Here is a 14,995-nt window from a genome sequence, read left to right as displayed (position 1 = left end):
GAAAAAAAAAAAAAACTTCTCTGTCTCCTAGAAGATTTCCCTCTCACCCCTTTCCAGTTAGTCATCACCCCCAGCTAATCATTGCTCTGACTTCTACCACTATCAGTTTTGCTTGCCTTTGAACTTGATATAACTGGCATGCATTTTGTGGAGCTGTCAACTGGATTTCACATATGTGATGTCTATGAGATTTACCTGTGTTGTGGCAGGTATCAGTAGTTCATCCTTTTTTATTGCTTTTGTAGCATTCCAGTCTATGAGTATACCACAATTTATTTGCCTGTGGTCCTTTTGATGGATATTTGGGTCATTAGTAGTTTTTGGCCGTGGTGAATACGAGCTGTTATGAAAGCTGCCATTCTTTAAAACTAGTATTTGACATTGTTGTGCAGTTTCTAAGCAGTGCCCCTTTATTGATTCTTATGTGTTTTCCAAATTTGTTAAATGATCTTGGTGACAAGGATCCCTCCCCACTCCCCAAGGCTTATAAACCGAGCCTCAGAGTTGCTGTTCTGCCTATTGGAAGAAGGCTGAATGCTCGGTGGGAGGAAGATGTGATGTGGGTGTGTCTAAAATTGGAGGTGCTAATGAAATAAACTTGAGTGAACAAAGATTCTTGTCGTATATTCAGATTCTATGATGTATGAGGCAGGACTTCAGCAGGGACCAGATGAAAGCTTGTGAAATCATCACAGATTGGAGCGGGTCTGTGCCCCACAGTAGGCTCTCAAAAAAAAAAAAAAAGCATTGAAGAAATTTGTCAAAATGTCACAGAGAATGAATCAACATGCCTTTAACTTGATTGGAAAAGAATTATTAGTAGGTTAAGAAGATAATCAGGCCAGGCGCGGTGGCTCACGCCTGTAATCCCAGCACGTTGGGAGGCCAAGGTAGGTGGATCACGAGGTCAGGAGATTGAGACCATCCTGGCTAACACAGTGAAACCCCGTCTCTACTAAAAATACAAAAAAATTAGCTGGGCATGGTGGCGGGCGCCTGTAGTCCCAGTTATTTGGGAGGCTGAGGCAGGAGAATGGTGTGAACCCAGGAGGTGAAGCTTGCAGTGAGCCAAGATCGCGCCACTGCACTCACTCCAGGGGGAGACTCTGTCTTAAAAAAAAAAAAAAAAAAAAAAAAAAGAATCGTACTCCTTCACAGAGGAGACATGGTTAAAATCATTGGGATCCAGCTTGAGGGTTTACCCCATTTCCACTGATAATTTTGATTTGATTTAGGCTAAACTACTTCATTTTCCTGCCTTAGTTTCTCTACCTAAATGGGTTCTTTATTCCACGAACACCCTATTTCTACAAAACCAGGATTTGTGTTGATTTGTAGGTCGGTGGTTCATAAACTTGAACACAATCACAGACATCTAGAGGACCTGTTAAGACACAAATTACCTGGCCCTGCCCTGAGAACTTTGATTCATTAGGTGTGGGGTGGCCCTGAGAATTTGCATTTCTAACGGGTGGGGTGGTCCTGGTGCTGCTGGCCTGGAGACCACCGCTGCAAGTCCTTTTGTTTTTTTCTTTCTGAATATTGCTAATAAGGTGTTGGTAAAATCGTGGTCTTTTAGGTTGAAGACCTTTTCTAGGATGTGGAAGAGAAGTTTTTCACTTCAGAACCTTACAGAACAAAAATGGTGTGTTCTAAGACCTTGTTGGCTGAACGCAGTGGCTCACGCCTGTAATCCCAGCACTTTGGGAGGCTGAGGCAGGCAGATTGCTTGAGCTTAGGAGTTCGAGACCAGCCTGGGCAACATGGTGAAACCCCAGCTCTACCAAAAAATATGAAAACTTAGCCAGGCCTGGTGGTGTGTACCTGTGGTCCCAGCTACTCCAGAGGCTGAGGTGGGAGGATCGCTTTAGCCCAGGAGGTCAAGGCTGCAGTGAGCCATAATTGCACCACTGCACTCCAGCCTGGGCAACAGAGTGAGACCCTGTCTCAAAAAAAGAAAACAAGACCCTGCATTCTGTCCTCATGAAGGTTCGCATAGCTCAGTAATTCTAAGCAGCTCAGTCGGTAACACTGAAGACGATTTTAGCTGAAAAGGATGCCTTTTCTTGCCCTCATTGCTGTAGTTTTGGCCCTTAAGGTTTGAGCAAGAATTAAAAGTTTAAAATGTGGTTTAGTTTTTATTCTAACATTTGTTGAATATTAATTTTCCCCTTCTAAGTTAATGTATAACTTACAGTTTTTAACAAAAACACTAATCTTTTTTTTTTTTTTTTGAGATGGGAGTCTCGCTCTGTCGCCAGGCTGGAGTGCAGTGGCGCGATCTTGGCTCACTGCAACCTCTGCCTCCCAGGTTCAAGTGATTCTCCTGCCTCAGCCTCCCAAGTAGCTGGGACTACAGGTGCACGCCACCATACCCGGCTAATTTTTATGTTTTTAGTAGAGACAGGGTTTCACCATGTTGGCCAGGATGGTCTCAATCTCTTGACCTCATGATCCACCTGCCTCGGCCTCCCAAAGTGCTGGGATTACAGGCGTGAGCCACCATGCCCGGCCTCAAAAACACTAATCTTAAGTGTACAGTAGTAAGGTTTTACATATATTTATGTAACTACCACACAGTAAGAAGTATTACAGTGTGAAGACCCAAATAGGATGGGGAATTAGTGATAGCTCCACCAGCAACCCGGTTTCCCCAGGAGCAAATGAGTACCATTCAGATAGGCACAGTTTTTCTGCATGCGTAGCTTAATCATAATTAAATTAATTTTTATGTTGCCTAATTCCAGAAAATTTCATCTTGTAATGGCTCAAGGTAGCCAAAAAGGAGAAGCAAGTAGGGGGTCAGGGGTGCCTTATTTCTCTGGGTAAAACCTTACTTGATATTAAGAGATTTGTATAGGGAGATTACTGGTATGTGTTGATGCAGTGTTTGGCTGGAGTTGTCTGTAAAGTAATATAAGCACTTTCCCAAAACTAGAGTGATCCTGTGGAAGTTAGTTGACTTGTTAGTTCCTGTGGTTTTATTGGTATTATTGTCCTTTAAAAATCAGAAAGAAGGTAAGGCACAGCTGTTTACACCTGTAATCTCAACAGTTCGGGAGGCCAAAAAGATGAGAAGACTGCTTGAGGCTAGAAGTTTTTTTTTTTTTTTTGAGATGAGTCTTGCTCTGTCACCCAGGCTGGAGTGCAGTGGCACAAGTTCTGCTCACTGCAAGCTCCGCCTCTGGGTTCACGCCATTCTCCTGCCTCAGCCTCCTGAGTAGCTGGGACTACAGGCGCCCACCACCACATCCGGCTCATTTTTCGTATTTTTAGTAGAGACAGCATTTCACCGTGTTAGCCAGAATGATCTTGATCTCCTCACCTTGTGATCCACTTGCCTCGGCCTCCCAAAGTGGTGGGATTACAGGCGTTAGCCACTGCACCCGGCCAGTTGTGTGGGTTTTTTGGGGTTTTTTTGTGTGTGTTTGTTTGTTTTTTTGAGATAGAGTCTCACTCTGTCGCCCAGGCTGGAGTGCAGTGGCATGATCTCGGCTCACTGCAACCTCCATCTCCTAGGTTCAAGCAATTCTCTGCCTTAGCCTCCAGAGTAGCTGGGATTACAGGCACCCGCCACCATGCCTGGCTAATTTTTGTATTTTTAGTAGAGACGGGGTTTCATCATCTTGGCCAGGCTGGTCTTGAACTCCTGACCTCGTGATCCACCTGCCTCGGCCTCCCAAAGTGCTGAGATTACAGGCGTGAGCCACTGCGCCGGGCAGAGGCCAGGAGTTTAAGACCAGCCTTGGTATCATAATGAGACTCCATCTCTACCTTAAAAGAAAAAAAAAATTAGCTAGATGCGGTGGTACATGCCTGTGGTCCTTGCTACTGGGGACGCTGAGGTGGGAGGATCACTTAAACCCAGGAGTTTGAGGCTGTAGTGAGCTATGATTACACCACTGCACCCCAACCTGGGCAACAGGGCAAGATGTTATCTCTATAAAAAAAATTTTAAAAAACCCCAGAATTACCCAGTTAAATGGGTAAAAGTCTTTAGCATAATGATAGGAACAAAATGCTTATGACCTTCTACCTAGTATTTTAAATATGACCTTGATTTCTCAATATTTCTGTCATACTTGGTTGGAGAAATACACACACACACACACACACACACACACACACAGACACGCATGTATAATTAGACACACATACACACATATGTTTATTACAGGATCAAAAAGCAGTCTTTCCCAGTAAGATTTTCATATGGTATTTTCGAGTTTAAAGAAAAAATTCAAATGCTTTGCCCCTTTAGGGGGAGAGATAGGTATTGATTTGTTGAATTCAAGAAGGTAGCTCAGCTATTAAAGCCAAAAATAATCCAGAGAGAACATTTGAAGTTTAGAAAGTGGTCATTATTGATCCAGGCCCATAAAACAGTACCTATTGGAATAGGTAGAAACTGCAATGAAATTTGTAATTGATTTATCTTTTATTTAAAAGTCAGAAGGCGAGATTTTTTTCTCCTTGATAATGGTTCAGAGTATACATTTGATTTTAAATTCTAGTCAGCTTTGTCTTAGGTAAGTGTAATTGCAGAAAATTAACTGATCTATATTTTATTGCTCTTGGGTTTCAGAGATGCTGCCTATGGAAGTTGCAATTTCTACATTACACTTCTTGACTGTTTTCATGCAGTAAAGAAGGTAAGTGGTAGGATGCACCCAGTGTTGTGCTGAGGAACTAACATGTGGTCCAAGAAGACTAGGCCGTCTTCCTGAGATCTTTTTGTTAGTGTTTCTTCCAAGATGTATCTGGTGACAGAGATGCTCCATTTCCCAACTAATGTCAGAATGAGACCAAACCAGGAAACAGTTTATTCTGAATTTCTGAGTGCTTCTATGTATGAGTTGGGGGAAAAGTCACTTAAGAAACAGGGAAAATAAGAGTTATACAATTAAGTTCTAGATCCAGAATTGGTTTTGAGTATATTATGATCTAAAAGAACAAAAGTAAAGACGACTGGTTTACTGGTAAGTTCTCTTTGATTTGTATATTCTATATACCTGATTCCCGCCAATACCATTACAACAGACGTAACCCAGTCACTGTCAAACACTTCATTTTTGTTTTGTCAGGCGTTCAATTTCTAGTTCAACAGAATTGGAATGCCTCAGTTAGTTTGTTATACGGTTTTATATGAAATTAAGTGGGTCACTGCTGCTTTGTCAAACTATTTCCAAGTGATTCCTTAGGTCATAACCAGGGCTGCTGTGTTGATTCCAGGGGACACCCTCCCTATCACGTTCTATGTGAACAGGGTCCCCTGGGGTTACACAGTGCAGTAAGTCCTGGTATTAATGTCAGGACAGCACGAGAAACTAGAATGGTAAATTACGGTAGCCCATGGATCAAATAAGCCTTTGACAGCATCTCAAATGTTCTGTAACTTGTGCTTTTAGAGCCAAAAGGAACCCAGGTTTACTTTCTTGTATAATGAAACATGGTGGCTTGCTGGGAATTGTGACAGACATGTCTTAAAACGAGAGGACTAATCAGCATACAAATTCAGAGACTAACTGATATACTTTTTCCCCTGTATCAATCAATGAGGTATGGGCACATAGTTTGTTTGGATTTGAGCCCAGTGACTGTGGGATATGGAGCTGATTGGGGTAGTTGCCGTGGGCTCTGAGGCGGCTCCATGGGCCCTCAGCGTGGGCAGGTACGGGGCACTGGTGGAAATGAGGAGACCAAAAGGCAACAGGTGTAAATGGTACCTTCTGGTTGCAGTTGCAGCCCCTGCCAGGTGGGCTCATGCAGGCAGGCACACTCACCTTTAAAAAGAGAAAAGTAAAGCTTTGAGGGGTTTGGAAATGATCTATTATAACACCATATGGCAGCTTCTATTGTTATTTTTTGGCTTTTTTTTTTTTTATTGGGTATTGCACCCAAAGTCACTTAGCTGGTATAATAGGTCAAAGATTGCCCTTTTCATTCTATATTTTGGGTTTTTTTTTAAATTAAATTTTTATTTTTTCTGCAATGCTCAGCTAATTTTTATATTTTTTGTGGAGATGAGGTCTCACTATGTTGCCTAGGCTGGTCTCAAACTCCTGAGCTCAAGCGATCCACTCAACTTGGCCTCCCAAAGTGCTGGGATTACAGGCGTGCACCACCACACCCAGCCATTATATTTAATTTTATTTAAGGGTCACTGGCTTCTGATTTTCAGTGTAAGCATTTTTGATTTGTGACTGATTTTGAATATTGCATATATGAAGAAACATGCATCAATGTAATTATGTTTTCATTGTGATCCACTTCCAATAAGATCACCTCATGAAATTCAAAGGAAAATAGGAATTCCTTATGAACTGCTTTTTTTTAATTGTTTCATTCTATTAGGAATAGCTGTAGTCCAAAATCATGAAATATATTGCAGTCACGGAAATAAATTTTGTGATTGACTTAGTCTTGGGATTAGTGTTTAAATAACTATATAAAATGAAGACCTTTTTAGTTGGTATTCTAGCCTTCTTATTTTACATTTGTATTTCAGTAGTTTACTTTTGAAAACTGGGTGTACAAAAGCCCCCTCGTTGAACAAGAATACCTTGTGGATCAAGAATTCTTGCTTCCCTCCTGTTTGGCTCAGGGATCAGCAGCCAGGAGGACATTTCTCAGAGGCTGCTAGCTCTGTCTGTCCTTGTCTCAGAAAATAGACACTCTGCTTATTTTGGTTATCATACTCTGCTTGCTGTCACACAGAGTGAGGCTATAGGATAGGACAGAAAATTTTTTGTTTTATTCCTATGGAAAGAATAAGTTTTTTTTACTCAAAAGTTTTTATTTTTAGTGTTGATTTCAGAGCTGTGTTTAGTTTAGGGAACATTGGTTAAAGACTGTTCGGAAGAATTTGAAAATGAAGATATGGATGAAGTATGAGGGTTTTGTTTGGGATAAACTAGCCCATGGATTCTCTCATCTTTCTTATCGATGTAGAGACCATTGGGTTGTGCATTATATTTGAATCCTAAACTTCTGAATTTTCAACCAGGGGTGGTGGTGATCTGGTAAGAGAAGAGGATTACTTTCAGGGCATGATTATTTGACAATACATGGATAGGATGATTGGTGAATGAAAAAGAAAAGCACATCTCACAAACAAAATCCAAACAAAACACAACAGACTTATTACATATAGTTATAACTAATTTCCATATAAAAGAAGCACTTAGAAGACGCTGCCCACTTCTTTGAAAGCTGTTCAATGGAAAGTGATCTGATCACATGACAGTACTTTCTTGGGGGGCCCCTGATATTTAGTATTCTGAAATTGGATAGGAAACTGTTTTCTTATTTGCATCCTTGTTCTTAAAAGCTTTCTTTTGGATTTTAGGCAATGCAGTATGGCTTCCTTAATTTCAACTCATTTAACCTTGATGAATATGAACACTATGAAGTAAGTCTTCAAGGATCATGTTTTCAACTCTTCCTCCCCCCGCCCAGCTTTATTGAGGGGAATAATTGACAAATAAAACTTATATGTACTTAAGATGTACAAAGTATGTTTTGATAGACATATACACCATGAAATGATTACCTAATCAAGCTAATTAACATATTCATCACCTCACATAATTTAGTCTTTTGGTGTGTGTGATGAGAATACCTGAGATGTACTCTAGCAGATTTCAAGCATACAGTACACACATTAGATCTCCAGAATTTACTTATCCTCTGATGTTTTGTACTCTGACCAAAATTTCTCTGCCTGTTTTTAATTTTTCTTTTTTTAAATTGAAAAAAAGAGAGAGAGACCAAGTCTCGCTCTGTTACTTAGGCTGAAGTGCAGTGGTATACATGGCTCACTGCAGCCTTGAACTTCTAGGCTTAAATGATCCTCTCTCTTCAGCCTCCCAAGTAGCTGGAATCACAGGTACGTACCACCATGCCAGGCTAATTTTTTTTTTTTTTTTTTGTAGAGATGGGGTTTCACTTTGTTGCCCAGGCTAGAGTTGAACTCCTGGCCTCAAGCACTTCTCCCACCTTGGCCTCCCAAAGTGCTAGGATTACAGACGTGTGCCACTGTGCACGGCCCTGTTTTTAGCTTTCTTAATCACCCATCTCACTTACAGAAGCAATATTCTTGTTTTGTTTTAGACATGTATAGAGTGAAAAAAAGTCAAGTCTTCATCTTCTTATCCCTGTTTCTCCAGTCCCAATTCTCAGTGGGAATTTCTGCATTTGATGCACAATTCCAGAGTGAATGAGTGTGCCCCTGTGTGTTCTTTATACTGTTTAGTTTAAATGTATTTTAGTATTGATGGCTGTCGCACAGTGATTAAGATGCTTTTAAAACCCTTAGCATAGAATAAGATGAGGTGAATAGTCATTATACACCTAATTATCTCTGGAAAATATCTTTGTTTTTGCCATAACCTTCTGTTTGTCAGGACACTTCTGGTTGCAAGTTACAGAAAGTAAACACAAATAGCTTAAATAAAAAAGGAAAAATTTGCCAGGCGCAGTGGCTCATGCCTGTAATCCTAGCACTTTGGGAGGCCTAGGTGGGCAGATTGTCTGAGCTCAGGAGTTTGAGACCAGCCTGGGCAACATGGTGAAACCCCATCTCTAAAATACAAAAAGTTAGCCAGGTGTGGTGGTGGGCGCCTGTAGTCCCAGCTACTCAGAAGGCTGAGGCAGGAGAATCACTTGAACCCGGGAGGCAGAGGTTGCCGTGAGCCAAGATCACCCCACTGCACTCCAGCCTGGGCAACAGAGCAAGATTCTGTCTCCAAAAAAAGGGAAAAATTTACTGGATTATATAAATTAAAAGTCCAGGAACAGGATTGGCTTCTAGCATGCCCCTTCAGGTACTCAGACACTTAATCAGAAATTGGACTTGAAGCTAGTTTTATTCTCAGGCCAGCCTTCTCCAGTAGTGATACAGATGGTGACCAGCAACTTTGATCTACCTGTTTGGCAAAATGATCAGAAAAGTGTAATCTTAGCTCCATCAGAAGGCCCAGGAATGCCTCTCACTGGCCTGACTTAGATCATGTGCCCATCTCTGCACCAGCCTGTGTTCTTTGGCAGGGCAGGGCTAAGGAATACTCTGGCCAGCCTTAGTTCTCTGGCCATCCCAGGAGCCTGGGACACAGGGTCAGCCCCATCAAACCAGCCAGACCAAAAAAAATTTATTTTCTAACTATTTTATTTCATTTTATTTTTCTTTCTTTCTTTTTTAGAGACAGGGTCTCACTCTGCTGCCCAGGCTGGAGTGCAGTGGTGCGATCTTGGCTCACTGCATTCTCAACCTCCCGGGTTCAAGTGATCCTCCCACCTCAGCCTCCCCGTAACGGGGACTACAGGCATGCGCCACCACGCCCAGCTAATTTTTAAATTTTTTGTAGAGATGGGATTTCGCCATGTTTCCCAGGCTGGTCACAAACTCCTGCACTCAAGAGATCTACCTGCCTCGGTCTCCCAAAGTGCTGGGATTACAGATGTAAGCCACGGCGCCCAACCACACAAAATTTCTTAAAAAGATAGGAAAGGGCCAAGGAGAGATAAGCCAGGCAAAACCACAGGTGTGTTCTATGTTTTTTAACATAGTATATGTTTTTTAAAAAGAATAAATAATTTGATTCTATAGCTTCATCCTCCAAATAGGGAATGAGTAAGATACTGTGCTAAAGCCCTTTTCAGCCCAGAGTAGTTGTAGCCTCCTGTCTTCTTACCCTGCTGTAGTTACCTTAAGCAGACTTGCTCCCCAGCACTGGGGAGGTGATTCCTCAAACAGCAGCACTTCATGTGGCAGCATCTTGAATCCTCAGAGAATTATTTTTCACAATGTCCAAAGTAAATATTATTTGAAACTCTTACATTTAACTGAACTATTTTTTCAATTTCAGTTAATAATGACACTCAGTTGTTGCTGTGATGTACCAAAGATGTAAGAATACATTGTAGGATTCATTAGGGCCAACCCTGTCTTTACTTCTTTGTTAGCAGTCCATTTCTAAAGTACAACGTACGTTTAACTAGCACCTTAAACTTACAGAATATAGCTAAGTTATTAACACCTTTTTTGTGTTTGTCCTTAAAACATTAAACATTTGAAACGAGTTACTTTGTCTAGGTAAGCAAAGCTGCTACAAACACTAGTTGGTATTTGTTCCTTTTGTAGTGATGCCTTTGTGTGCTATTAATGAATAATATAGGCGCTAAATAACTCCCCTGTTACTACTGTAGAGATTGGAGGGTCTGGACTGGGGGGTAGCAGGGGCACACCACAAACGTCTTCACCTCCATGAAGCTGTGTGGTAACACAGGGAACTGTTTAGGTTCCCACACACCAGTTCAGTTATTATAGTGTATTTAGAAATTTGGGGATAGTGTCATTCATTGATTCTACAATGCCCATTTTTTCCTATTTCAGCTCCTCCGAATTCAGGATGTATCTTAATTAATGGCATCAGCAATTCAGTGAAATCTAGTTGTTGCCAACAACTGATCATGGGTTTGTTATTTAAAAGTCCAGATTTCTGATTTCACTTTAAAATCAGAATATCTGGCAACAGCTGCCCTCATTCCTGCTTTGACCTTTTCTTTTCTTTTTTTTAAAGAGAGAGGGTCTCACTATGTTGCCTGGGCTGGACTCGAATTCCTGGGCTTAAGTGATCCTTCTGCCTCAGCCTCCCAAGTAGCTAGGACTGCAGGTGCATGCCACTGCACCTGGCTGTTTAGACCTTTGTATTATGGAACATGGGCTGACTGATTCCCCATGTTGATCATTAAGTCCAGTAAACTGGTTTGGGGTTACCTGCCTGGTCCCTGTAGATGTTCAAGAAACTCTATCATTTCTTACTCATTTTTAGGTACACATAGAAACACCCCAATTTCAAAGCTAATTTATGTTTGTTTTTAATCACGAGTTCTCTCCTTCTCCATTATCAAGTGTCTTCTACTTCCTGCATAAGTCTCTGTTGTCCATTTCATTAAGAGAGAAGTTTCTATTATTGTTAAATTTGAACTATATCTATGTTATAATAGTAATGGTAACTCAATCCAAAGGACCTAATAACAGGAAGTAACATGTCTTACATATCAGTTTATATTTGTTTTTTTGTAGGGACATACTGTGATCTCGGTATACTTGTAATTTTGAGTTTCCTGGTGGGTTCAGTGAATTTATTATTATTTTTTTAATTTTTGTTTTTTGAGACAGAGTTTCACTCTTGTTGCCCAGGCTGGAGTGCAATGGCACAATCTCGGCTCACCACAACTTCTGCCTCCTTGGTTCAAGCAATTCTCCTGCCTCAGCCTCCCAAGTAGCTGGGATTACAGGCATGCGCCACCATGCCTGGCTAATTTTGTAGTTTTTAGTAGAGGCAGGATTTCTCCATGTTGGTCAGGCTGATCATGAACAAATGAACTTTTTAAATTGGTTGCCTTATTAAATAGTTAGGAAGATAGTGGAAAGATATATTTCTGTAAGTAGGTAAGTAAGTAAATATTGGGAAGCCAGAAACCTAAGTAGATAGTTATTCCCCCTTTATTCGTGGAGTCAAGATTGCTTATGTTGGAAGCCAGTTAGTCATTCAGGAAAACAGGAAAGTTCCCAGATTCCTTACACTGGAAAAGTTTGCTTGCTTTCTTATTAATTAGCAGCAACTATAATGAGAATTGATTCAGATAAAATAACCAAATAGTATATTTGTATGGCAGCAGTCAGCTCTGTATTCCAAAGGCTGATACCCTAGCAATGAAACACTGTTAAAAGAAGACGATTAGGAACAGGATATACATCCATTCCCTGGATATACTTATAGCAGGGCAAATTGAGATTCCTGTCTCATGGCAATTTGTAAACAGCTTTTCCACTAAAGCAAATGAGTTTGAAGTCCTTCAGAGACTCAGTCTTGAGTAGAGAGGTTGTGGGAAGAATACATTTAAAAACGAATTGTGCTGGTCTTCCCCTTGCAGAAAGCAGAAAATGGAGATTTAAATTGGGTAATACCAGACCGATTTATTGCCTTCTGTGGACCTCATTCAAGAGCCAGACTTGAAAGTGGTATGTGAAATAATGGCATCAATCTCATTTTGTTATTGAAAGTATCTATCCTATATTTTCTTTTGAAAGAATTACACCAAGCTTGCCCAAGTGTTAATTATTTAAGCATACTTGGTCATTTCAGTACATCATTCTGACTGGATTTTAACTTTCTTTTCATTTCGTCTTTTACAGTTATAATCAAATTGGTATTTAATTCCCAGTCCAGATACTGTTTCCGTTCAATTATAGGTGAAACTATTAGCCATTGTTTTCTTTATGTGTTTTACAAGATCTGGTGCATTTCTTTATGTAGGTTACCACCAACATTCTCCTGAGACTTATATTCAATATTTTAAGAATCACAATGTTACTACCATTATTCGTCTGAATAAAAGGATGTATGATGCCAAACGCTTTACGGATGCTGGCTTTGATCACCATGATCTTTTCTTTGCGGATGGCAGCACCCCTACTGATGCCATTGTCAAAGAATTCCTGGATATCTGTGAAAATGCTGAGGGTGCCATTGCAGTACATTGTAAAGGTATGTTTCTAGGGGTGGTTAAAGAATAGTATACAGTATTAGTATATGAATATGTAGAAACAGACCATATTCATTTAGTTTATGTGTCAGAACACGAAACTGCCTTTATTTTTAGAGTGCCATTAAACCTTTGATTTCAGATGAAAAGTATAGTAACTTATTTTCATAAGTAATTCTACAAATACATCACATTGAAATGCATTTATTTATTCATCAAATATTTATTGGGTGCATACTATATAGTTAAGTTCTAGGATACATCAATGAGTAACGTAGACTGTAAGAGTCTGTCTTTATGGAAACTATATTCTTAACAAGTTGCTCTGTTTTCAGCAATTATAACAGTGCCCAGCACTTAATAGATTTTTTTAAATAAATGAATGACTATACAATAATACATGGTATGAAGGTAGTAGGATTTATTTAACTCTCTTGTTAGTTAATTAAGAAACAAGGAATATAGTTTTGTTACAAAAATCCAATATTGGAAAAAAAGCTCAGCAAGCCTTGGGGAAAGGGGGAGACTGATCTATCTCCAGAATTACTGCTGTATTTGTAGTTTTAAATATAATGGCAAAACATCACATTTCAGTTTTTATTGAAAAATTACAAGGCATACAAAGAAACAGGAAAGTATAGCCTATTCAAAGGGAAGAAATAAATCCAGGCCGGGCACGGTGGCTCACGCCTATAATCCCAGCAGTTTGGGAGGCCACGGCGGGTGGATCGCCTGAGGTTAGGAGTTTGAGACCAGCCTGGCCAAAATAGTGAAACTCCGTCTCCACTAAAAATACAAAAGAATTAGCTGGGTGTGGTGACAGATACCTCTAATCCCAGCTAATTTGGAGGCTGAGGCACAAAAATCACTTGAACCCAGAAGGCGGAGGTTGCAATGAGCCGACATCATGCCACTGCACTCCAGCCTGGCTGATAGACAGAACAAAAAAAGAAGAAGAAATAAATCCACAGAAGCTGTCCCTGAGAAAGATCAAATTGTGGACTTAGTAGGCAAAAAATTTTAAATAACCATCTTAAAGATACCCAAGAGTTAAAAGAAAATGTGGGAAAAGTCAAGGAAACGATTTATGAACAAAATGCTAATATCAGTTATAAAAAGAACACATAAAAGGGAACCAAAAGGACATTCTGGAAATGAAATGTACTATAACGGAGATGAAAAATTCACTGGAGAGATTCAAAAGCACATTTGAGCAGGCAGAATAATCAGTGCATGTGAAGCTAGAATCATTAACGAATTAGCAAGTCTGAGGAACAGAAAGAATAAAGAGCATAACATAAATGAACAGAATTTAAGGGATCCCTGGGACACACCCAAGTAGACCAAGATACAGATCGTGGGAGTTCCAGAAGGAGAAGATAAATAAAGGAGCAGACAGATGATTTGGCTGAAAACTCCCCAAATTTGATATATGCAAGAATATCCAAGAAGCTCAAAAATTCCAAGCAGGATAAACTCAGAGGCCCATGTGAACATGCATTATAATCAAGCTATAACGCCAGAGACAGTCTTGAAAGCAGCAAGAGAGAAGTGACCTACCACATAGAGGGGATACCACTGAGATTGTCAGCAGATCTCTCATCAGAAACATTGCAGGCCAGAAGGCAGTGGGTTGATATATTCAAAATGCATAAGTGAGGGAAAACCTATTCTACATCTGGCAAAACTCCTTCAAAAATAATGAAAAAATTAAGACTTTGCCCAGGCAATCAATTTGCCTTTCTGATAAAGGCAAATACATGGACCATTACAAAAGCTAGTATTATCGTAACGAGATAATTTGTAAAATATTATTACTGTAACTTGTAAATATTGTAACTTGCAAAAAACAAATAGAAAATCTGAATAGACCCCTAACTAGTAAGGAGATTAAGTAATCCAAAGGCTCCTGACAAAGCAAAACCTTGGACATCATAACATCACCAGTAAATTCTACCAAACACTTAAAAGGGAGTTTTTAATCACTAGATCTGACCTGCAAGAAACTCTAAAGGGGGAGTCTTTTAGGTTGAAATGAAAGCACACTAGACAGTAACACACAGCCATTTGAGAAGAGGAAATAAAGATTTCTGATAAAGGCAAATACAGGGACCACTATAAAAGCTAGTTTTATTGTAATTTAAGATAATTTATAAAATATTATTACTGTAACTTGTTATTGTAACTTGCAAATATTATAATATGTAAATTATTGTAATTTGTAAAATAATTTGTAGTTTGCAAGTAGTATAATTTTTGTTTATTATTATATACAAAAATTGCACATAGTGTATTATTGTAATTTATAAAATAGAGAGTAGAAAACCAATAGAGAAAATGAACAAAACCAAGGGTTGGTTCTTTAAGAAGAATAACAAAAATGATAAACCTTTAGCTAGAATGATGAAGTATAAAAGGAAGAAGACTCAAATTACTAAAATTA

The 14,995-nt window shown here is 39.6% G+C and overlaps 1 protein-coding gene across 25 annotated transcripts in view; it reads left to right on the top strand.

Annotated features, from left to right (window-relative positions):
- The window catches only part of CDC14B (cell division cycle 14B), a 130,443-nt gene that overhangs the window by 74,754 nt on the left and 40,694 nt on the right, over positions 1–14,995 (top strand). For all 25 annotated transcript variants that reach the window (XR_009215137.1, XR_009215139.1, XR_009215142.1 and 22 more), the window contains exons 6-9: positions 4,586–4,652; positions 7,349–7,411; positions 11,941–12,028; positions 12,324–12,554. Coding sequence is in view for 19 of the 25 variants with exons in the window: in XM_058445038.1 (XP_058301021.1) it covers positions 4,586–4,652; positions 7,349–7,411; positions 11,941–12,028; positions 12,324–12,554 (449 nt within the window). In the remaining 6 variants the exon portion in view is untranslated. The remainder of the gene's footprint in view (positions 1–4,585; positions 4,653–7,348; positions 7,412–11,940; positions 12,029–12,323; positions 12,555–14,995) is intronic.

Source organism: Hylobates moloch, unplaced genomic scaffold, assembly GCF_009828535.3.
Source record: "Hylobates moloch isolate HMO894 unplaced genomic scaffold, HMol_V3 SCAFFOLD_10, whole genome shotgun sequence".
Classification (NCBI taxonomy): Eukaryota; Metazoa; Chordata; class Mammalia; order Primates; family Hylobatidae; genus Hylobates; species Hylobates moloch.
The sequence above is the reverse complement of the archived record's forward strand: the minus strand, read 5'-3'. Positions and strand labels throughout refer to the sequence as shown.